General features: G+C 31.6%; 1 protein-coding gene across 2 annotated transcripts in view; it reads right to left on the bottom strand.

Moving 5' to 3' along the window:
- Positions 1–362: 362 nt before the first annotated feature.
- LOC129227652 (uncharacterized) overlaps positions 363–24,076 on the bottom strand; it is a 47,125-nt gene continuing 23,411 nt past the window's right edge. For both annotated transcript variants that reach the window (XM_054862241.1, XM_054862242.1), the window contains 6 exons: positions 20,601–20,800; positions 18,611–18,919; positions 9,527–9,780; positions 5,605–5,779; positions 5,320–5,416; positions 363–986 (listed from right to left, as the gene is read on the bottom strand). In XM_054862241.1, the coding sequence (XP_054718216.1) occupies positions 950–986; positions 5,320–5,416; positions 5,605–5,779; positions 9,527–9,780; positions 18,611–18,919; positions 20,601–20,800 (1,072 nt within the window). In that variant the 3' untranslated portion in view covers positions 363–949. The remainder of the gene's footprint in view (positions 987–5,319; positions 5,417–5,604; positions 5,780–9,526; positions 9,781–18,610; positions 18,920–20,600; positions 20,801–24,076) is intronic.

Raw genomic sequence — 24,076 nt, 5'->3', positions numbered from 1 at the left:
TTTGACTCCCATCTTTGTTCATTGTGTGATCTTGGAGAACCCTTTAAATAGAGCTCATCTGCATCAATGTGGGGCTCTTTGCGGCTCTATTAACTCCAAGACGACCCTGTATTGGAGAGCCAGAAAATGCCTGAGGCAATGACTTCGGTCAATTTCTATTAACTTATTCACTGTTCTACATGTTTTTGTTATTTAAGTGTAACCTGCCTTGCCATTAGAAACTTTAAAAAAAAAGTTCTTTACGTACTTCAATCAGACAATGACTGAGACAGTTAAATTGACGATGATGGATTCGGTAAATTATTGAGTCGATAAAATAAGCATGAACAATAAACTGCACCATAAACATAGTAACCCGAAAAAATACTTAGCTTTATTTAAATTTTTATGTACAACATAAGTTTAATGCAAGTACAATTTTTTTTTTGTGTGGAAATATAAAAAAATATCACACATTTATTTCTTTGCATATGAACATGAAACGCACGGATGATTACAAAAATATACAAGAGATGAACTAAGCAGAAATAAAAACATATCTACTAAAAAGTTGCAGTTCAACCAAACATTTTTTTTACAATTTTCAGCATGTACATTGAAAGTTAGGCACAATCTTGAAATATCGCTTGCACATACAAATTGCTATAAGAGATTAACTTATGAAGTATAGCAAGTTTCAACGGGGGTTCAGACCAGTCTATGAAAATTTTATACAAACTTTACTATGGGTCAAAGACCGTTGAGAAACTTCACTCTACCTTGCAGGCAGCAGATTAAAAATGTCGGGTTCTTCATCTTCATACAATCATTTTTCAAATGAATGACAATGTGATTATGTTAATAAAAAATGCATTCTATAGCACTTTAGCACATTTAACTTAACTTTAATATACAAGCACATTTATTTACAGACATACAATGAAATATTATGACATAGATGCAACAGAATTCAACTCTTGTGTACTATTTTGATGTGTCTACTCTCTCTGGAAAAGAAACAAAAATCAATTTTTAGAGCATTAGCGATGCGTTTTTAGTAAAATAAATATATGCAGTGATTAGATTATTAATTCAGAAGGTAAGCCCCAGAACAAGGTTTTCTAATGCAATAAAAATTCTATTTACATGACCCAAATGTAGCATCCGAATTTTCCACCATCAAATGACATACCCCACTTAAATGCTCTGATTTAAACTCGCATGAAGCTTTTTAATTTGTTATCCACCCTCAACACTCTCCACATTTTTTTTGGTAACCTAACAATGACTCAACAGAGATCCAAACAATTTTGTGATGTTGGACCAATGGGAATATTTTATTTTTGGAGTCTCAACTGCTGCTGAAGCTAACCAAAATTAATTGAACTAGCAACATTTAGCAATATGTTTTTTTCTTTTTCATTTTACAATAAAAATAATTAAAGTTTTCTGAATATTTTAATATTCTTTCTAGCTTATTTTGTAAAATCTCTATTCACTGGGGTTGCTGTACATTGTTTTTCCTTAAAAAAAATATTCCAAGTTTTGTTCACGGATTCCCAATATGCTTTTTAGTATCTATGAGCTTTCAATTTTTCTCTTCAAACTGATGAAACTTTACATAATTGTATTTCATTAAAATATACATAAATGCATTCTTTATTATTTATGCATTTCAAAAGAATCTTTTAAATTCTCTCATTTATTAATGAAAGTTTGTAAAAGTGGAGGGTCAAAAATCCGCACAACTTGGGAAAATTGTTTGTGGGGATTTTAGGTCATAAAGAAACTAACTGCAAGCTGTATCTTTAAAAAAATAAATAAAACACTAAATTAATTCATAAGGCAACTGAATATTTTAAAACCATTTAAAAAAAATGATAAAACTAATTCTTTCAGCTGTTACTTAAAAACTTTTAAATCCAAAAAAAATATTTGTTCTTGAAGTAATCACCACCATGAGGAAATGAAAACTAATAAACAGCATCATTTTGAAAAAAACTTGGGGTTTATTTTCAATAGGGTCAGGTGGGGTGGAATGGGTATAAAAACAGGTATCTTTTAAATAATTGTCAAACTATTCAAATCTGATATCCAACAATTAAAAAAATCATAACTGAGGTTTTACATTTCAACAATACACTTCACGTATCCAAAGTTATTATTATTGAAATAATTTTATTATTTAGTAAAAAAGCTGTTATTTCAAAGTCTGTTTTTATACCCATTCCACCCCATGGGGTGGGGTGAAATGGGTAATATTAATTTTTAATTTAATTTCAAAGTGAAACAGGATTTTATTTAGTTTTTTTAATATAATTTTTTTTTAAAAATCTATTGAACAATATAGTCTGCAATTTCACTGCAATTAAAGGTATAATGTCCACAATTATTGAGGATTGTCCGACTTAATTTTTTGATGATCTGTTCTTCTGCTATCTCCATTTTTACATTACTGGGAAAGGTGGAAAATTTTCCATCAAAGACTTCTTAAGAATTTTTACAACATAAGCACTAGTATTTAAAGATTCTAGAATGTGAACAATAAAATACTTTTTAAATTTCTTAGCTATATATTCAACTAGCACTTAATCTCTTGTAGATATTGTAAATAAGCTTAGTGGAATGGAAGTTTGATCATACTGGTTTTCAATTTATTCAGCCAGCTCTGGCTTTGTTTAGTGGTTGCTGGGCATGACTCCTATAGGGCAGTAGGTAAATGATAATTTTTTTATTGATATCATGTTTCAGTTTCATATGTCAGATGGCTTGCATGTTTTTTCAGATGCTTTGCGAAAAGTTTGAACCATTCTTCAAAGATTGTGTCTTCCATCCAACCAGATTTAGTGCAACCATAAGCAACTCCATAACATAAGGATTTCAGAGTAAAAAACTTTCGATAAAATGAACGCTTACCTCAGAGAAAAACTTTTAGTGAGAAAAAATGTTAATTCCACAGCCTATGTCATTAAGCCTAATAGTATACCAATTCCACCTCACTTACATTTTTGTAACATATTTCTTAAAATGTATGGAATTTTTCTTTTCTGATTTTTTCAGTTGACAAAGGAGACTTACTTAAATGAAAATAACAGTAGTAGAATGCTATCTAAATTCAAACAAAATCCTGAAAACAAAGTTTCAAAGATATCAGTTAGTTTTGATTTATACGATGTTACTTTCAAGAAGGCTGCCACTAAACTGACTGTTTCCATTCAGTTTCTTCTTGAACCAAAATAAAGTCAAACTATTGTAAATAAGATCAGTATTTTTATTTTTTAAAAAAGTTGGATTTTTTTTTGAATTTGTAGCTTACATTATTTGTAAATAATTAATAATCCTTAATAAACTACAATTAAGACAAAATAGTCAGTTTTCAGCACAATCAATTAGAATTAAAAAAAAAAAATGTTCTGAAGATAAAATATTTAGCATTTTTTCAGAAAATAGTTATAAATTATCCGGAAAAAAGGGCACATCGTTGTTTTCAAAAATTTGCATTGCAATAAACATCCAATGCCGTTTTCGGAAACTTAGGCACTTAAGAAGTCTTGTGTACTTCCATCTTGGGAATGAGCAAATATGGCGGCTACGCAAAAAAATAAGCAATAATTTTTTTGAATTTGTAGCATGAAAACAATTTAAAAATAATAAATCTTCATGACTCTATAATTCTGTTGAAAAGTTTTTAGCACGTTTGCGTCTAAGGTAATGAGGATAAAATTAAGTTTTAATAACAAATTTTTTTCATTTCCCAAGAAAATTGTTCAAAATAATAATAATAAAAAAAACGAAAAATTAATTTGAATTCTGAAATTTTGAATTCAAATTATGTTTTTTGCAATCACGAGTTGCTACAGAACTCTACTCATTGGTTACTACCCTATTCACTTGTTTCTAGACACGCCTCCTGTCCCTCCAAGCCTACCTCTCCTCTTGAAGGGAGACGTGTATGAGTTGTGTATGTGTAGGCTTTTGTGTGTGCGTAGACCTGTGTGTATGCACGTTGGTGTGTGTGTGTGTATGTGTGTAAAGGCGCATGTGTGTAGGACATGGACGGCACCGACCAGGAGCGGCTACCGGGGGTGGAGTCGTGCCTGCAGGTGACGGTGGGGGCTGAAAAAGGTACGGACATCAGAGACCGTCAAATGAGAACAATAAGCAATCGTAATTGCTCAAAAAAAAAAAAAAAAAAGAAACAATTTGAAGCACATTTTGTGTTATTTTCATTAGTTTGCAAAGAAAGAAAGCATCTAATTATGCTTTGTTTTTGGAAACTTAGGCATTTAGTGATCATGTCTCCTTCCATTTTGTGAATGACCAAAGATGGCGACTACACGTGGCTGAAAAGACTTTCTTATCAAAAAACGATTTTCCCTGATTAATCCTCCCACCTTCTGGCTTGTGCTCCTGAAGCAGTAAATTGTCTTCTACCCTGTTGAGTTAGTGCATAGTTCAAGTTCACCTGAGAAATTTTTCTCTTGGGAACTACTGAAGGTCAAAAATGGCGACTGCAGAAGTTTTTTGTGAGTGCCACTTTTTTTATTGCCAGATTAGATCTCATACAACAAAATTCCCTGGGGAAATATAGGATTTTTTTTTTTTTTGAGGGGCAGATTTGGAAAATTCCCTGACTTTTCCTTGACATTTTGAACTATGTCATTTTCCCTGACGATTCCAGGTTTTTCCAGAGCGTACGAACCCTGTATTTTTAAGAATTAATATGTTTTTATCTAAGAGGCATCGTTTGGCACACAAAAATGCATAACCTTAAGGCAGAACGTATTATCTGCAAATTATGTGTTAAAAATAATTGTTTGGGAAAGTAATTGCGATTTGGATTATAGATCGAAAGAAATTTGTTTGGAAATAGCGAATTAAAAAAAAAAAAAAACATATTTTAAAAAGGGCAAAAAATCAGAACAGGAAAAAGAGGGTTTCCGACCTTGGCAGATTTGTGGCGCTCCATTGTACTACCATTAAGTCGAGCATAAGAGAACGCTTAATATTAGTTACTGATTAAAACTAGGTAACCAGCTCTAAATATTTTGTTGTTAACAAGCAACCCCCTCTTCAATCAAGAAGACTGGAGTGAATGGAGGAAAGAACATCTGACAAAAGCTGGATGTTCTTTCATTTGTAAGTTCAAGTCCTTCAATCAAAAATGCACTTTTTGTAATACTGAAACAGATGCATGCAATAATTTGCAGTTTTTGTGCTTCATTATCAGTGCCTGTTATTATTTATTTCTATTAAGAAAGAAAAGATAGTTTCATTTTTTATGTGGACGTTATTAGGTACTATATTTGTTAACATACTTTTAAATAGACTTTCACTTACCTTTGGCTCCTACGAAGCTTGGCTTGCCTCAGCCAGTCGCGGACGGCTTCTCTAACAGTAGGCTCCTTTGTATCACTGAATGTATTACGACAGACTTCTAGTGAAAGAAGAAAGATTAAAAGAAAAATTTATACTACCAATAAAATTGAGATTAAGTTCACACATAGGAAATAAACACTCTTAATTCCTACCAAATATTCAATAAATGCTTAAGGTTGAGCAAAATATTAACTTTTACTCAATTTCAAAACAATTTTCAATGTAAAAACAACAAAAAAATCTTACCGAGAATTAAGTTATAAACTTCAGTCTTTTCAAAAGTGTTTTTTAATGTGTGGGGCATTGATGGCTCTCCTGTGAAGGAATATAGTTCTGCAATGTCATCTAACATTAACTTTTGGAGTACATTGAATATAAATGTCTTCACATTATTGCCTCCAGCAACAGACAGAGATGTAAGCTGAAAGAATAATGATTGATCATAAATTTATCACTAAATTTCATGTTTAAACTTTTGTATGCATGAACAGGGCTGCCCTAACAAACAACGGTACCTGGGAGGAATACCTTCGGTCCCCCCCCCCCACATCTATACTATTGAACCTGCGTGAGTCTGTCTGTGTGTGTGTTTGTAACCATGGGCATAGGCAGGATTCTCGGAAGGGAGGGGCAAACATAGGCTCAACAAGATAGTGGTGTTTAGTTGTCCCCTTCCCTCTAGTACAGACCACGGATATTGTTTGAAATTATAGTCCTCCTCTCCCTCTAAAAAGACATTTTATACTATTTTTGGTCAGATGAGGGCAAAAAAAGCAGTTACGTAACTCTTCCCCAGATATTTTTTTCGAAAGTGGGGATCACTCAGTCCTGAGGATGTCCTCAGGACATCCAGCAATAAAAGCATTAAAGTATCAGTTATCACCCGTTAAAGGCGGCATTGAACCATTGCAGAGGTTAGCGAGTGAAGTGAGCAGAAGGGGCGGCTCTCTAATACAGAAATGAAGCTCGTAATAAAATATTTCATTACGCTGTAAGATGAACATTGACCTTCTTTTAAAGCTTCCTAACTCATGCAACAACTATCCTGAGAGTAAATTGGAAAAGTACCGAATATTTTCACATCTTGATTGTTATCAATAACAACAGATTTTAATTATTACACTAGTGGGCTCTGCCTTCTACTTGCTTCGCCGACCAATCTCCGTTCGCCACCTGCAATGGCTCAACGCCACCAACAGCAGACGACGATTGAAGATTTTGATTTTGTTCAGTGCGTCAGTCCGCAGGACAGGATGCCCAGTCTACATAAGGTTTAGAAGGGTGAGATAGGGGAAATTGCTTATCCTTATTCAATAGTACCAGTATTGAATGGGTAAACATTGCTAATATGGAGGAGATGGCGTTACAGGCACAGACACTCAAAGGTTATACTAGTATAGATAATTGAGCATGTTCTCTTTATACATCAAAAAAGGGATTAAATCTAATGAGTTAGCATTTTAAACACTATTTTAAAAAAATACAATACAAAAATGATGGAAAAAAAATTGTGATGCAGCAAAAGCTCAGTTTATGGCGACTTCTCTTTTTTTGACGCCCAGGTTGATTGCAGTTCTTTTGGGACAGCCTGTGAAGGTTATAGGATCATCCACAAATGATGTGCAGCTGGGGGGGGGGGGATTCTCTTTTTTTACGTTGAATTTTATTTTTCTGCAGAAGTAGGGAATAAAAAAATGAAAATTTTAGGAATTTTAGAACAGAATTTAAAATTTTGGGATTTTTAGGACAATTCCTACCCCTGCTGGAGTGTTTTAGATAGTCGCTCAGATAACCTGATCCTGGAGCCACCCTGTTTAAAAGTAACTTCCCCTTTATACGAAGCTCTAGCAGGCTATTCGATGAACCAATGAAGTCAAAATTTTAAATATGGTTATTTGAAGGTATGCACTTGATACTGTGATCATTTTAAACAAGGTAGAACTCACAGCCACAGTTAAGGAGAGTTCAAATTTTTGAATAAAAATACCTTTTTTTTTTTACCCTGCATAAATAAAGAAGCATGTTGAAAAACTACAAGTGGTGATTAAAGAATAAGCATGTCACATTTAAATTTAAATTGTTCTGCATGCCACATTTAAATTGTTCTGATGCCATTTATTGTTATTCAATAAACTGATCAATTTGTGCCAGGAAAAGTGGGTGTTGCCTTCCAAATAGTATGAAATTTGTGCACTGTAAACGTAACTGAGGGCTCTGCATTGTTTAAAAGCATCACAATTTCAAGTGCATGCCTTCAAATAACCATATCTAAAACTTTGGTTTGAGTTTGGTTCGGGAAGTTGCTTTTGGTACTCCGTACAAAACAGGTATATCTCATCGGCATATAAATTTATCAATAGTGCTATATATAGATACTTCTGCAAGGTTCAACTAGTTAAACATAGTAATCTATGTTTAAGATGATATTACAAAGAGTAACGACTGAATAACAGGTTCAGAATGCCATCCTTCACTACTTAGTGATGCATTTTGAATCCTAACAAATAATGTATAGCAAAAAAAAAAGTCACCCAGTTTTAAACACATAAAATTCTACATCATAATCTGTGCTTACACTCATGACCACACTAAGTAAGGTTTGAAAAAATACAGATTCCTTTGGAAAAGCCCAGCCCAACTGGGTTTTTGAATAAATACCAGGTTTTTTTGAAGTATTGGTAAAAAAAACTGGTTGTTTTCAGGTTTTTCAAGAATAATTTAATTTTAATCTTCATTTAAACATTGTATCTAACTACTGATTTGCTACTTTCACTTTGCTGTCACTCATTGAGTAATATAAAATTTTAAATCATGAATCTCTTTTTTACTGGAATACATTGTAAAAATTAAAGAAATAATGAAAAAAAAAAAAAAAACATATGAGTTTGGAAAGCTCAATATTAATATGCAGCATTATCAAAATTATTTTTTCTAAAATATGACCATTTGAGAAAAAAATATTTTCTTATCTTCAGAAACAAATTTTGGGTGGAACATGAAAAAAGTGCTCCTTGCAACCCGGAAATACATTACATAGTAATGTATTTTTTGCAGTTTGTTCTCACAATGCATGACTAAGTTTTAAGACAAGAGAGGGGGGGGGCAGCATAAATCAAGTATTTAAAAACCCATTTACTTGACAAGATTAATATTAGCATAGTTACAAAGTTACATAACAAATCTTGCATATGATAACACAGGTATAAGTTTTGAATAGTTTTCGGGTATGGTTATAGTGCAGTTATCACACATGTTGGCTACTTTTGGCTAATTTCCCAATGATTATTGAAATCTAACTTCTCACTCAGCAACTTTGCAATAAGTTGCTGTTAAAAAGATATTTTTTGTTACAAGTATCATAGCACTTATAATTATTGCTTATTTCGCTCTTCTAAGTATTTTCTTGAAAAAAAGAAAAAATTATGAAATCCATATGCAGCTTTATATTTCTAACACTTCATAAATTATAAAGCAAGGAAGGTGGCAGTTTCTGGATTTGGTATTGACCAATACAATTACAATATTTAGTTTGTTTCAAATATGAAGTAAATTCTGAAATCTCCCTTTCACCGAGAGAGTAGGTTTTTCCAAGAGTTCCACCCGGGGGGGGGGGGGGGGGGGAACGGGTTTGGCGAACTCTGACCCTAAAAGACCATTATTTTTTTTTCCTGCTCCGAAAATCTAAGAGTGACATCATAACATAAGCTTATGGATTTATTTGATTGGATGCTCCATGCTTGAGGTTTGAGCATGTGCATATCTCACCTCGGCAAGGAAAGTGACACAACTCAAAATTTAGGGAAAACCATTAGTTATTGATATAAAATCTACATTTAATGCTCTTTCTTGCCACAAAAGCGCACATAACTGGTGCCTGGTGGCAAAAAAAAAAACAATTAATCAACAGTGATATATCACTAATTTTTATAATTTAGAAGAAATAAATTCAAACTTTTAATATGCATTATTAAGTTAAACAACAAAAACCAGTAAACATCACATCATAATTTTTTTTCCCATATTGTACTATTTGAGACTAAAGCACTTAAAACTACAGATGCGTGAAAACTCTATTTTCTCCAATGCTGTTTTTTTTTTGTCGAGTTGTGTCACTTTCCTTGCCGAGGAGCGATATGTTTTAAAAATATAAACATAAAATATTTCTTACAAGACTTTGCCGGAATGAAGAAATTTTAACTAGTAAAAAGTTACAGGTTTGAAATTCTTCTTCATTGCCAATTGGCAGAAATGCCAATTTGATCAGTTCATTGGTTTCTAATTTTAAGGAAGGTTTTCTTTCAACCAATTCCAACACTGCATCAATTTTACTCTCGATTCTGTTGATAATGCAGGAGAGGTTCTTCATGTTATCCCTCATTAAATCCTGTTGTGCTTGCATTAACTGAATATTCTTTTTGATACCTATAAATAAAAGCAAGATACAAAAATTATTGTACAGTTATACAGAGCAAGACTAAGATGTATTTCGTAAATGTATGAGAGAAATATGCTTAAAAGTGCTAATACTGTCAGCGCAACTTAATCGGATAACAGATAAACGAATACCCCGCCCAACGCCCATACAAATATAATCTTTCGGAACGGAATATTTCTCCATAGCTGTAATGTTAGAGATTCCCGCTCAATCGAATAATAGTGATCAGCTTTCGCATATATTATTGCTGAGAAAAATTTTGAATACAATAAAAATAAATGAAATAAGAGCAATTATTGACTTAAAAGTTTAAAATAGTATTTTTCGGCAGAGAGCCCTGTTTTATTTATACAGATTTTCAAGCATTTTTCTTGTAATTAGGAAAGTTTGTTTCTTCTAGATCTAAAAAAGGGCTTCCTGATAAAAGGGCACTATCTTAAACAAATTTTGTAGCATAATTTTCCTACATCCATTCTAGGGGTCATGTAGAGTGATAAAGTTGCATTTCAAGGTCATGATGGAGTGAATTTTTACTTTTTGAGCATGAAAATTTGCTTTTGTGATCAAATGTTGGTAAAGATAGCATATTGATAGGGCACATTAAAGCTTGCCTAAAATGGACACGGCATCACACCTTCCTAGAAATGTCTAGAGGAAACACTGCAAGTAGCACAACAGTTCCTTAATTTCAAAATTAACTTTGGAAAGAAACCTTGTACCTAAATGGTCACTTTTCTAATACATCACAAGTTCAAAAATTATTTTGAATTTAAAATATGTGTAATACATTTAGTGATGAGGATCGGGTAAATACCCAGTGAGTAGGTAAATATTTTTTGGGCATTTACCCGGGCATTTACCCAAGGCCTGGGTAAATACCCAAAAACTGGGTATTGTACAAAAAAATGCAAAAGGTGAGTCTGAAATATTTTTTTAAAATCTAAGTATGAAATAATTGGTAAAACTGATACATACATATGTATTACACAGTTTATAATATTTTTTATTGGAAGACTTGATGAAATTATGGAAGAAACATATCGTGAACCAAAGAATCTTTCTTTTCAATGTCATAATTGGACAAGTATAAGCAATTCAATGATGAACTTCAGGATTTCAAAATCAAAATCTAGGTTAGTCATATCCAAAATGAAAAAAAAAAAGGAAGCATGAGGGATGCTTGGAAGAATTTACTGAGAAGTTATTAAGACTGATGTTATTTTATTTATTTTATTGTAGTTTAAGTGGTAACGTGGCAAATATAGAAACAGTTTTCATATTAATAAGCAAAAAAAAAAAAAAAAATTGTTTTCTGTTGCCTTGCTCATTTGGATTTGCTTTTCAGTACTTCATGATGAAAATTTATTCGAACTATTTTTAATACACGCAATTAGTGATATCGGGTGGGAAGGTAAATATTTTTTTGGGTATTTATCCTAAGGCAGGGTAAATCCCCTAGTAATAGAACATTTTGCCAAAAAAAACTTTAGGTGGTATCAAAAAGTGATGATTTTCTTTTTAAAACATAAACTGTAAAATGAAAGATTAAAAATATAAAAATTTATATATTATAACTTCTTTAATTAAAGGCATAATGAAATCTCATCAAAAAAAAAAAAAAAAAAAAACGGTCAGAATTTAGAATGAACTATTCTAAAACTTAAATAGGATGGCAGGATAATTTAATTTTTTTTATGGGGTAAAGCAAAGGGATTTAAATTTAATTTTGTCACATAGATGGCACTAGCACAACTTTTCGTTGATTTTTCATAATATAATGCTACTAGTTAGTTTTGGCTTTGAGTTGTAATCAGTTTTTCCAAAGCCTCCTAAATACTAAATGCATATCACATTTGCTTTAAAAGCGATCCTCCGCCGGTACACAAACAACGCTACTACCTGACGGCAATACATGGATGGTGTTGCTATGACAATGGATCCAAACAATTCAAATCAAATCTTTAATTGGTTAATTTCTAAATTTAAATTTAGAAGTTAACCAATTGTATTCTCAGCTTTTAATTTCTAATGCTTTCGACCTTCAATAGTTGGCAGTAGCCAGAAGACCAAAAATATGCTTACTGGGATCATTTTGCTCTATGTTAAAAGGGAGAACACGATAGGCATTTAGTATTTAGGAGGCGTAAGTCTGTCACTTACTTTCTATTTGTACTGGTAAAACTTTAAATTTTGTTTTGAAAAATGAAAAACAAAAAAGAAAGATGGGGACATTGATTTGGCATATCCAACACATTTAATGTGAATATTATATTAGTTTGCTAAGTTGTTTCACACAATAATTCTTTAAATATGTGATCAAAATACAATTTTTGGGCAAAAATTTATTTTGTATATGGTTGGTTATATATATATACATAAAGAAATACAGACACAAAAGTATTTGAGTTGAATATAAATTTTTGAAATAAATACCCGGGTAAATACCCGTTCTGGGTATTTACCCGGGTATATACCCTGAGTATTTACCCCTAAAAATAAATACCCAGGTATTTTACATCACTAAATACACTACAAATGAATCCCCAACCACATGAGCCAAATTTTAGTATTAACACCTGTTCTCCTGAAAGAAACATAATCCCCAACTATTTTTGCTAGTCTTTCCTTCAATTCCAAGCACTGCATCGCTATTTTCCGACTTATGACTAATGAGGAACCAAGACGCTTAAAATCAGGAAAATACAATCATAAAGAGAGTATTTCAAGCCAAATGAATCGTTCGTCATTTTTTTACAATGTTTCTGAGTTAAAAGCATTTAAATGACCTCCTTTTTAAAGACAAAGAAAAGTTTATAAGCTGCAAAAATACATGTGGTAACAGACGCAGGATAATCGAGTTTTCGCCTGCTACATACCCACAGTGACGTCAAGTGAATAGGGCCAATTTTGATTACCTAATGGCTTAACCTAGTGATTAACAAGCATTAATTCTGATGCTGTGCATTTGTAACTGTGCAAATACATTTGCTATAGTATGTGCATCACGCATAAATTATTGATTATTTTCTAAGTAGATAAGTCAATGTAAAAGTTCAGTCTTTGCTTTCATATGATCGAAAGTAAAAGGCAATGTCAATGTCTTGCTTAAAAATTTTGTCTAACCACAGTGTATTATTTCTTATACAATGAAACCCGTGTAAGTTGACCACTTGAGGTGCACTATTTTAGTGGTCAACCTAAACAGGTGGTCAATTTATATAGGTTGGTTTATATGATACAGGACTAATTATGTACCTAAAACAGTGGTTAACTTAGACAAGTGGTCAACTTTACAGGTTTTACTGTAATATCATATAGTTTTAAATTTTGTGCACAGATGCTTTATACAGTCGGACCTCGATATAAGGTCACTCCACGGGACTTCACAAAACTGACCTTATAAGCGGGGTGACCTCATAACCGATTCATATATATATTTATTGATAAATAAGGATGTATGAACAAGGATGTATACATTAATTCTTTTCAAAATTTAATACGTTCAAAAACATCAGTTAATTAAATTATAATAGTTGATTTGATTTGAACCAATTGAAATTTTTGGAATTAATAAGAAATTTTGAATGTTTTTTTAAAACTTCCATTTAGAATAAAACTGCATTCAAATATGCCTAAGGGTCATTTTCCCTAAACAGCGCAATTTGAACAGGGCAAGGAATGGCATTCACTGTGCCAGGGGAATGACACTTAGAGGAAATAATGGGTTTTACTGACGATATTATAATTTATGTGGGAAAAGGAAACACTACTTTTATGAAATTGAAAAAGATGCAATGTCGTGGTGTCCAAAAAGTAGTTATTGTGGATATTTATTTCCCTTACATTTTACAGGGGAAGGACGACAGGGGAATGACAAAAATTAAAGTTAACTTATATATTGTCATAACTGCAAACAACAAATATCAATGTCACTTAAAGTAATGGGGGGGGAAACTCTATACAAACAAGAGTCAATCATTCATTGAGCGATTATTACAAAATTAAATGAATTATCAAAGACAAGGTAATGACAGTCATTGAAAATACTTATCAAGATTTAACTTGAGATCACCCGAATATACTCGACATGGTGTATTTATTCAACAAGAACTAATTAAAATTATTTCTATGATGAGACCAGAATTCAAAGATTAAATTATGAGTTAATACAACTATTACCAGGTGTGAGAAACATTCATTCCATTCCTCGACAGGGGAATGACAAAAAATCAAAGGACATTTTTTACTATTTTTTTTAAATAGTTCATACCTTGAAAATTTTTTATTTTTCTATTTTACAACATTGCATAACACTTGTTAAGAGGTTAAACAACAATTTCTGTACAAATATGCATGGCTTCCTGACTCTTTAGAGCTGATTTTCCTTTAAGGTGGAGGTAGGGACACACAGGGGAATGACATTTATCATATCAAAAAATTATTTAAATGTATAATAATAATAGAGTGTTTGTTTTAACTTATTTTACAAACATAAAAACATGTTGTTAAAGCATTCTAGCGTCAGTTTTACTTCTATACTAGTTAGTTTGTTATTTTTGGAGCAAGGACAAGAATTTAGCAGTTTAGAGAAAATGACCCCTAAGCAAAGAACTGATGTGCAACTTACCTCGCTTAAAATTACATTAATACAGGACTGATGCATTTTTTCTTCAGTTTAAGCACAATGGTTTCTAAGTATCTTCTAAAAATTTTCTTCCGGTTCTAATAACTGGTAAAAAATTACGATATGTACATACTGAGTGCTCACGTTACTGCTTCATATTTTAGTATCACTGTCGTAACACTCACTTTCTACTGTTAATTTACTATGTTAATAGGAAAAATGACTTTTTACTTTTTAAGGATCGTATATCCCGTAAAATTCTTGGAAGTGAATCGATTAGGCAATGAAATCATTTAAAGAAGTCAGACAAAAGTGACCTTATAAGCGATGAATGTATTATGACCAGACCATATATCCGATAATACATAACATAGAATTCCTATTCAGCAAGCCGGGACTTTAGAAAAGTGACCTTATATGCAGTGTGATTTTCTAAGCCGGTGACCATATATCGAGGTCTGACTGTATCTTTATCTTAGAATGAATACAAGTGAGTGCAGTTTTGCTCAATGAGACCAAAGAAATAGTTAACCCCATACCTCAAACAGTTTTTGAGATAAGAAAGCAAACTTTGTAGTTTGCCCCAGGTGCTGCTATAAGTGGCATCATTGTGTAGCTCATGGTAACTTTACTATACCTAGATCAACCTTTTATGATGTCTTTGGAAATTATCGAGTTCTTGCCCTTCAGAAATTATCGGAGTGGCTACGGACTTTAGTGGGGACCCTGTATAATAATTGCAAATTGTTCATAAAAATGAATCATGTACACAAAAAGGATAGCGTTTAAGAGATCAAAACCTAACTTATGATTATATATAAATTCCTCTCTATTTTGTCTTGTAGCTTAATGTAACAGTCATAGATTGCATCTGCTATCTACTAGTCCTATTCAGGTTTATTCCACCATAAATTTTGGTTTTCCTCTAATTTATGGTTTCAGTATAAATGTTTTTTTATAAACATATAGAAGTCAATTATAGGCCAAAAATTATACATAATTGTCTCTCTGATGAACTTATTTTTTATCAGCACTCTTCCTGGACAATAAATGATTTTGCCCCCCACTGCCCACTTTTAAGAACTAAAACTATTCATATCATGTCTGAGTTTCAGATTATTATTAGTATTATTATTTATTTATTATTATTATTTTTTTGATGCCTTCAAGCTAAATTATGCTAGTAACTTTTTAGAAATTAACTTTAGCAACATTTTTGTTTAATACAAAGCTATTACTCTTCAGGATTGAAGAATGCGACGTTATCACTCTTTGTTGAAACTGAATACGTCAATCAAAATCATTCCTCTGCGACTTTTTGACTTTGGCCAGTTAAATATATTTTTACAATTAGAGATGGCATAAAATGCAGGTTAGCCAAAGTGCAAGATACCAAAGCTTTGGCCATTCAATGGTCGAAGCTTCGGCTACTTTACATATTTAGCATTTTAACATTGAACATAAAATATAATGTGATACTATACTCCAGGGGTTTTCAACTCTATGCCCTTAGGCATCATAGCAGCCATCGATCGTTTTCATGAGCCTGAGGCTGTGCTATCAAGTTAAAAATATAGTTCAGTTCGCAACAGAATGGTATATGGTTATGCATATGGTTTTCAATGATTAATCATGCAAAAGTAGAAATAGCTTATGAAGATACAGAGTTCCAGCTCTAAAATGGAAATCAAAATAAAGCACTTTAGAGCACACCATTTATTCTTCAATTAGAGTATTTTCCTCAGGTTCTAGGTGAGATTTTCATACCTCATGTTATCAGGAACCAGGGTTCCAGGAGATCCCAGTAAAAAATAGGCAAATACAAAAAATATAGATTTCAATAAAATGGAGTGAAAAACATAGGACTATAGCGCAAACACATATGAGCAAAAATTTTTCAGGAGCATTTTGAGATTTTGAAGTAGTTCAAAACTGTTTAAAAAATCACCTAAAGGTTCTGTTACTATTTTGACAATTGTTCAAAAAAGTGAAGGGGTAGTTGCCCTTTCCGGCTCCTCCGTACAAGGTGCCTATGACATACTATATTCAGTATAACTTACAATACGACTACAAATTTTTATTTCTATACTTGCATTTCCAAATAATATAAATACAAAAATGAGGGCTATCAACTGGCTCTGGAGGCAGCTAAGCTGGTCCTAGTCATTTAAAACATGAATCTATGGAGAATGACAACCCCTATTATTTCCTAGCAGTGTGTCATTTTATAACTCAAATCAAAGCTTTATCTCTTATTCCAATAATAAGAATGAGCATTTCAAATAAGAACATTATAACAAACATTCCTGCTTTAAGTTCAATTATATAATGAAATTGATATCACAAAAAAAGGGGGAAAAATAGCATGCATCAACCAGGGTTGGCAAGGTTTTGGACGCTACAGTAAAAACTACGGTAAATATCAAGGTTTTTACCATCCTGCCCAAAACTGTCCGAAAGTGTCCAAAACTACATTTTTAGAGAGATTATATTTTGTGAGAAAATATTAAAATCAGAACAAAATGTGTCAAAGTTATGTTTTACATTGAATATTTATTCATTGTGAACATTCCAGTATAAATATATGTGAAACTTATTTATACAGCTGATTCTAATCTAGTTACAAAAAAATTGAATTCTTCATTAAATTTCAATTCATTTTTTTTTTTTTTTTTGCAGAACAGTAACCAAATTTTCCGACATTTATGCATGTGTGCAAATGAAAAGTGTTCAAAATATAGTGCAATAATAATATTAAATGCATTAAATGACATTTTTTTAACTGAAGAGAAAAAAATATATATTTGGGGTCTTTTACAGTTTTGTGAAGATTTTCTTCTCTTCACTATGGTGCCATTTCATGATCTAAAACTAAATTACTACTTCAGGAAAGTTCCAATAATTTGTTTCTAAAAATTGACAAACTACTATAGTTTCTGTTCATTGTAGTTACAAAATGTATTGTATTAAAAATATGAATTTAAAAAAGAAATTGCACAAGTTTTAAAGTGCATGCATCTAATCATCAATTTGGTGTTCTTTAATCTATGATTAAAAAAATAATTTTCGTTAAAACATCATGTAAAACTTATTTGCAAAAACCATTAAAAAATTTTTTTTTTTGCCTGCACCTAAATATGGCACACTTAATAACATTCCTTTGAGTTATGAATGAAACTGAAATTAGTTGTCTTGGTAGAACTGTGTGAATTTCCCTTCATTCCCTACCAATTGTTGCATGCGGAAATCTTCATGTAATAACGAAAAAATTAGTAAATACAAATTGATTAGATTACACTCATTTAGCATACTTTTGGAGTTTAAGGCGCTTTCAAACGGTAAAAACCACCTGTCCTGTCCTAAAATCAGTTTTGGGCAGTCCAAAACCTAACATGGGAATCAACTATTTTAATCATTGGGTTTTATCAGCTGTAACTTTTATACCCTATTCAGAGGCATAAAAAAATAAAATTTAGATTAAAAAAATATTAGTTTATAAGCCCTGTATGACAATCTAATAACACAAATCAGCACAAAACACAAACTTGACACTCATCTCTTGGCTGATTTTGTTTTTCCTAATTTTTCTCCTTTTAAAGTATGTTAAATGCTCTGAAGTACAACTGAATCTATTGTACTTTCAGTCTTCAAAACTCTAGTATGCAGCTAATTTAACAGTTTTAAGAACTGGCTGTTTTTTTTCATTAAACAGCATGAAATAAATACGATTATTTCAAAACACATTTCAATAGAAATTACAACTTTACAAGTCATTGAAAAGCCAGTTTTATGTTTTACATTTAAATAATTTAAAAAGTATACCGTGGGAGCTACACAAACGTTTTTCTTTCCTTTTTTGTTTCTGAAGTGGATTTAGGGGATGTAACAAGATTTTTAAAAATAATGTGAACTGGATAAATGCTGCCCCTTATTCATAATTAAGTTTAATGCAAAAGCTAGCAAATTAAATATTAACTAACATAAATTAATAAAAAAATACTTCATTAAAAACTTGTAAACATAGTTATCTATTTCATTATTTTTCAATACTTTTATTATTACTGGATTAGAGACCACTATGTAGCAAAAACATGAGAAGTAGGTTAAATATCCCTATCTTGTAGGCGCCTACGTATGTATGTAAAAACTAAAAATAATGTCTATTTATACATATTAAAAATATGCATATTCACCCGAATTTGTATCAACAATAGCTGAGGCATTTCCATCTGTAATGCTCAGAGCTGAATCAGGTGTTCTCTCCACAAGGCCAATCTGAGATCTCCTTGGATCAGGCGATTCTGGGAACGGAGAAAGCGGAGTGTGGGATTTAATGACAAAAGGAGGAGACTGTTTTGCAGGTCTTGGTCCGTCTTCATCACAGCTTGAACCATCAGGCAAGAAAATGTACCTTTTCCTCCTTTTTCTCGAAGTCCTTTCAGGGTCTATATCTAAACTCGCCAATTCTTGATTGAGAGCTTTCACAGCAGCCAAATAATTATCTTTAAGTAAAGAAATTTATATATATATATATATATATATATATATATATATATATATATGTATTTCTTGCAAAACTGCAATAAGTTGTTCAGCAAATTATTCAAAAGAGTGGAGCAGAACTAGGGCTATAAGATAAGTGAAAAAATTTTGTTGTTTTTAACTCATCCATATTAAAATTTTTGCTAACAAAATGAAATTAAATGTGCAATATTGTGCTGCATTGACAACGCATTGTCCAACAGATTGATAAGAAAGTTGTACACTATACAATATAATGAACTACTTTGCAATTTAAAATTAAACAATAGTAATAATTATAACATTGACTAGTTGATGTTAGATAACACAGTATAGAACCAACTGTTTCATCCTTGCTGTAGGAAGCCGTGGTATAGAAAAGCTTCACGATAGTTCGCGATATTTCCAATTGATATAGGCTCTAAACAAAGCTAAAACTCTGGTATTCTGCAGCAGCATATTTATGGCAACCAGCACTCTTGTAAACTTTATTCATAAAATTAACAGTAATGTAACAATTTTAACATAAAATAAAAATTCCTAGTAAAAAAATTAAAAGTTGGTCAAAAAAAGAAAAAAAAAAGGAAAATGTCTTACAGCTGTGCATTGCTAATGCATATTTTTTATTTAAGCATCATGTACAGTCGAACTTCGTTAAACCTCCTCTTAGAATTGCCAAGAAAGACAGTGAAAAAAATGTGCAAGGGGGAATGCAATACAAATTCCCTTAAACCGCCAACTCACTGTCCGCAACTGTTTTTTGATGCAAATTGCATGCTCGGTATGATTATATTACTGTTCAATCCACCATCTTGAAAGATCATGTCTAACAATTCAATCTTGGAGATAAGTCATTTAGAAAAAAGAACATTCATGAAGAGACACAGAGGGAAACAACGAAATGTCACAGACACCTGCCAGTAAGTCCCATACAAATACACTTAGATTACTAATAATAAAGCTGAAAGTTTCTGCCAGGGGGATGTTTGGATGTCTGTGGCCCGCATAGCACCTAGACTGTTCGGCTGATTTTCATGAAATTTGGCACAAAATTAATTTGTAGCACCCCAAAGAGGTTTTTTGAAAATTTGATTTTTTTTTTGTATTCCAATTTTAAGCTCATTTTTCACACGAATTTGACCATATGGGGGAGAAGATTTTCTTGCATATTTTTCAGTTTTAGGTCCTTTTTGAAAGCTTGGAACTTTCAGCATAAGATGAAGTTTGGTCAAAGTTTTATGAGTATTAAGAGAGCTGTTGGAATTGTTTTTAGAAAACTGGAACCAATGCTTGCCTTAAGCAAGCCAAATGATTCTAAACGATTCAGCTTATTGAAATGAATTAAATTGAAATATTTTGACAGTTTAAAAAAAATGGTTGCATTTATTTTCTCAATTTTTATAGAATGATATTCAGTAAAAAATTAAAATGTTGTATAATAGGCGCTATTACAATGTTCTTTCTAAAATGTGCAACTTTGGAAAAATGTTTAATCGTTACGAGATTGGTTTTCAAATAGTTTATAGGCAGAACATGTTTTAGATTTTTCTTAATCACATAAATTCTTTCCTACTTCCTAAATTGCAAGTAAATAACTGTCACATAGTGGTTCTAAGGTTCAAAACTTTTCTGAAAAAGATGCAAAGATAAATTAAAACTTACTGAACATTTTTAAAATTGTGACTTGACATTGTGTCCAATTTTCTGATGGTGATTCTCTGGAAAGAAGCAGTTTTGTCTTTTTTTCTGTTGTTACATTAGGAAACCAACAAATTTCATTTTCAAAATCAATCCAATTTGTAGATACAATTGTTCCAGGTGCATCATCTTCATCAGCATAGGTTACAAGGGCATATTTCATGCTGTTATGGAAAGAGACATAATTTAGAATAAATGTTTTGGCTTAAAATGAAAGATAACTTTTGTTGAATCTTGCACTATTGCACAATATTTAAACTGCAGTACATAATTTATTGATCGAGCCATTTAAAGTTCTTAAAATTAAAAAAAAGGCCAAATTTCCTAATCTAAAGGAAAAAAAAGATTAAAGTTCTTAAAGTCATTTTTATAGGACATTATTTCTCAAATTTATTCGGTTTACAATGCACATGACAATTTAATAGTATTTAAATTATAATAATACACCTTTCAAAATAAATTTTCACTCACTTTCTAATTTCAAATTTCTAACATGAATTAATTATATAATTTTCAGGATATCTGCTACATTCTGAGTTTTGAAATCCATGACTTTCCCTGACTTCTGTTTGTAAATTTACCATGACTCATGGGATGCATTTTTACAGAAAAAAAAAAACATTCATTTCTCACAAGAATATCTAAATTAGTGTTTTGTGAAAATCAAATTGCAACTATCTGATATGCACTTGAGACATGTGAAATAATTAGTTTCAACTTAATTATTTTGCTACCAAGGATATTGAGGATTTTTGAAAACATATTTTGGATTCCAATAAATAATAAATTCTTTTTACATCATAGGTACAAATTTAAATGTAAAAAAAATTATTATTTTTTGCCCCAAAAATCTGATATGAAGCACAATAATTTTTCAATCTCAAAAAATACTGCAAAAAGGTTTTAATTGCAAAATGATTTTTCAAAACAAAAGAAGTTTCAAACGTGCAGCAATAATGACATGGTAACTACAGGTAAACAGTAAGTTTTAATGTCTTTTTCTTTTGAACTTTTTAAAAATAAATACTTTATTTTGTAAACAAATAATGAATCTAAAACTTGAAGCTAGTAGTTTTCTAAAAAATCTGCGACTAGCAATAATTTAGTAATTACTAAAATTAAGTTAATAATTAATAAATAAATAAAAAACCAGAAAAAAAATAGATAAAAGTACTTAACTACTCACTTAACAGATTGTTTGTCGCCCAAGTTTTAGGATAGGCAACCAATATTGAAAAAATTCCAAAATTTGTGATTTTTGCAACATTTTCGGAATTTTTAAAAATTTTACCCTTGAAAATTCCCTTATTTCTGTATTTTATACGTCCTTAATTAATGTTTTAGGCCAATTTCATTTTCCAAGATCTTCATTAACTCAAGACACTGCTGAAAATTAATTTTTATGAGTCTTTTAAATCAATACAGATGACTTAATACTTTCAAGTTCAATGACAGCGCCAAATTTAGAAGCCTACAAGTCCTCTACTACACAATTAAAAATAAGGAGAGCTAAAAATAATGCTAAAAGGAAATACGGGCGAGTATTATTGAAGCCCATGGAATCAGATTTCAAAATGTGTGAAAAATCAGAACTGATGTGTAAAATCGTAAGAAACGGCTAAGATGCATAAATAAAGCAGATGCATAAGAATAGTGGGGGGGGGGGGCGGCAGATAAACAATCTTACGCACCCTTACATGGGGGGAGGGGGGTCAAAAATTGCCAAAATCATCCTTACGTAATTAATGAATGGTCCTTTATTTTTTAAAACTACACTGGTGTGCAAAAATTAAGGACAAGACGGTTTTTTCAATATAACTTTGTACAAAAGCTTTCCAAATCAACACATTTAATACCGTAAGATCCCCAATACGTAAGGACATGTGTAATGTAAGCAACACTTACTAAAAGAGAAATCAGAGGGATAAAAAGAAGCTTTATTGAAAAAGTAGCATGGAGCGCAATGCGACTGAAGGCCTAAACATCCCTGTGATGGGTTCCAGCAAGAAACATCCGGTCTTTAGTAGGCAGGGGTCTGTCCAGAATTTTTCACAGGGTCCGTTTTTTGTGAAAAATCAAATAATTTTGTGAAAAATGAATTAATTTTGTGAAAAAGCAAATAATTTTGTGAAAAATCAAATTATTTTGCAAAACTGTCTTTTTTTCTTTTTTTTTTTTTTGTTAAAACGAAATTTTAAAATTTAGAGATGGCACAAACTGCATCAACTAAACTTAAAGTTAAAATGTCAGTAATCCAACGTTATTAAGCACAAAACTTGCAAATGATTGCAGACACGTGTTTCGGTGTTACAAGGAACACCTTTTTCAATGCAAAGAAGTGTGAGCTTTTGGATGAAAAGTCATCCGAGAAAAGCAACACGGTGGAACAGGAGGTAGTATAAATATCAAAAAAATAGAAATTAAACAAAACAAAAAAGATAAAATGACACATGGAGACAAAATTTATTATATAATTCCATCAGGAAAAAACCTTTAAGTAATAAATTTTAAAAGAAAACCCATAAACAATGCAAAAAGTCCAAAAATGAAACCACTCTGAATAAATTAGCAATAAATTTACCAGCGGGAAAAACTATGTATGGAAGCAATGTATCAAATGGAGAAATGCAGAAAAAACAGAGTGAAGGATAAACATATTGGAATTAGTTAATCACAAAACGAAATAAGAAAGCAAAAAATGAAAAAATAAAAGTAAGAAATGTACGACGTTTACATAAAAATAATAGAAAATCTAAACCAATTTTAACAAAGGAGTCCACACAGAAGAAAAATAGGGAATTGCAGTAAGATCGTTAACTAAATTAGAACGGTTCCTCAGGATGTGAAAAGATTCCCAAAAATCAAGATCCAACGAATTGGGGCATTTTTGGATAATTTGATAAGAGTTAAAATCAAAAGAGTGATTCGATTCCCAACAGTGTTGAGCAATACTGGATTTATTCAGCTGTTGTTTTCTCACATAGCTTTGATGTTCTTTTAACCGAAATTTCAAAGAACGGCGGGTCTGTCCGATGTATCCGAGTCCGCAATTGCAAACAATTTTATAGATCCCACAGCAATTAAGAGGGTGAATAGAATCTTTAAGAGAAGAGAAAGAAAGTTTATTAATAGGAGAAAATACCACTTGGAATTGGAATCGCTTCAGAATCTTAGCAACCTGAAAACTGATACCAGGGAAGAAAGGCAGAACAACTAAATTCTTAGTGTTAAAAGTTCTATTAAGAACAACATTTTGAGATTTTTTGCAAAGTTTTTTATAAATGGAATCAACTAAGGTGGGCGGATAGTCTCTATCAACAGCCACAGCTCTTATATAGTTAAGTTCCGCATTAAGAAGCTCAGGTGAAGAACAAATATTCATTGCACGATAAACATATGTGTTGAAAGCTGAATATTTTTGATTAGGAGGGTGAGACGAT

This window comes from Uloborus diversus, chromosome 8, assembly GCF_026930045.1.
Source record: "Uloborus diversus isolate 005 chromosome 8, Udiv.v.3.1, whole genome shotgun sequence".
Lineage (NCBI taxonomy): Eukaryota > Metazoa > Arthropoda > Arachnida > Araneae > Uloboridae > Uloborus > Uloborus diversus.
Note: the sequence above shows the minus strand (reverse complement) of the source record. Positions and strands in the feature narration are given on the sequence as shown.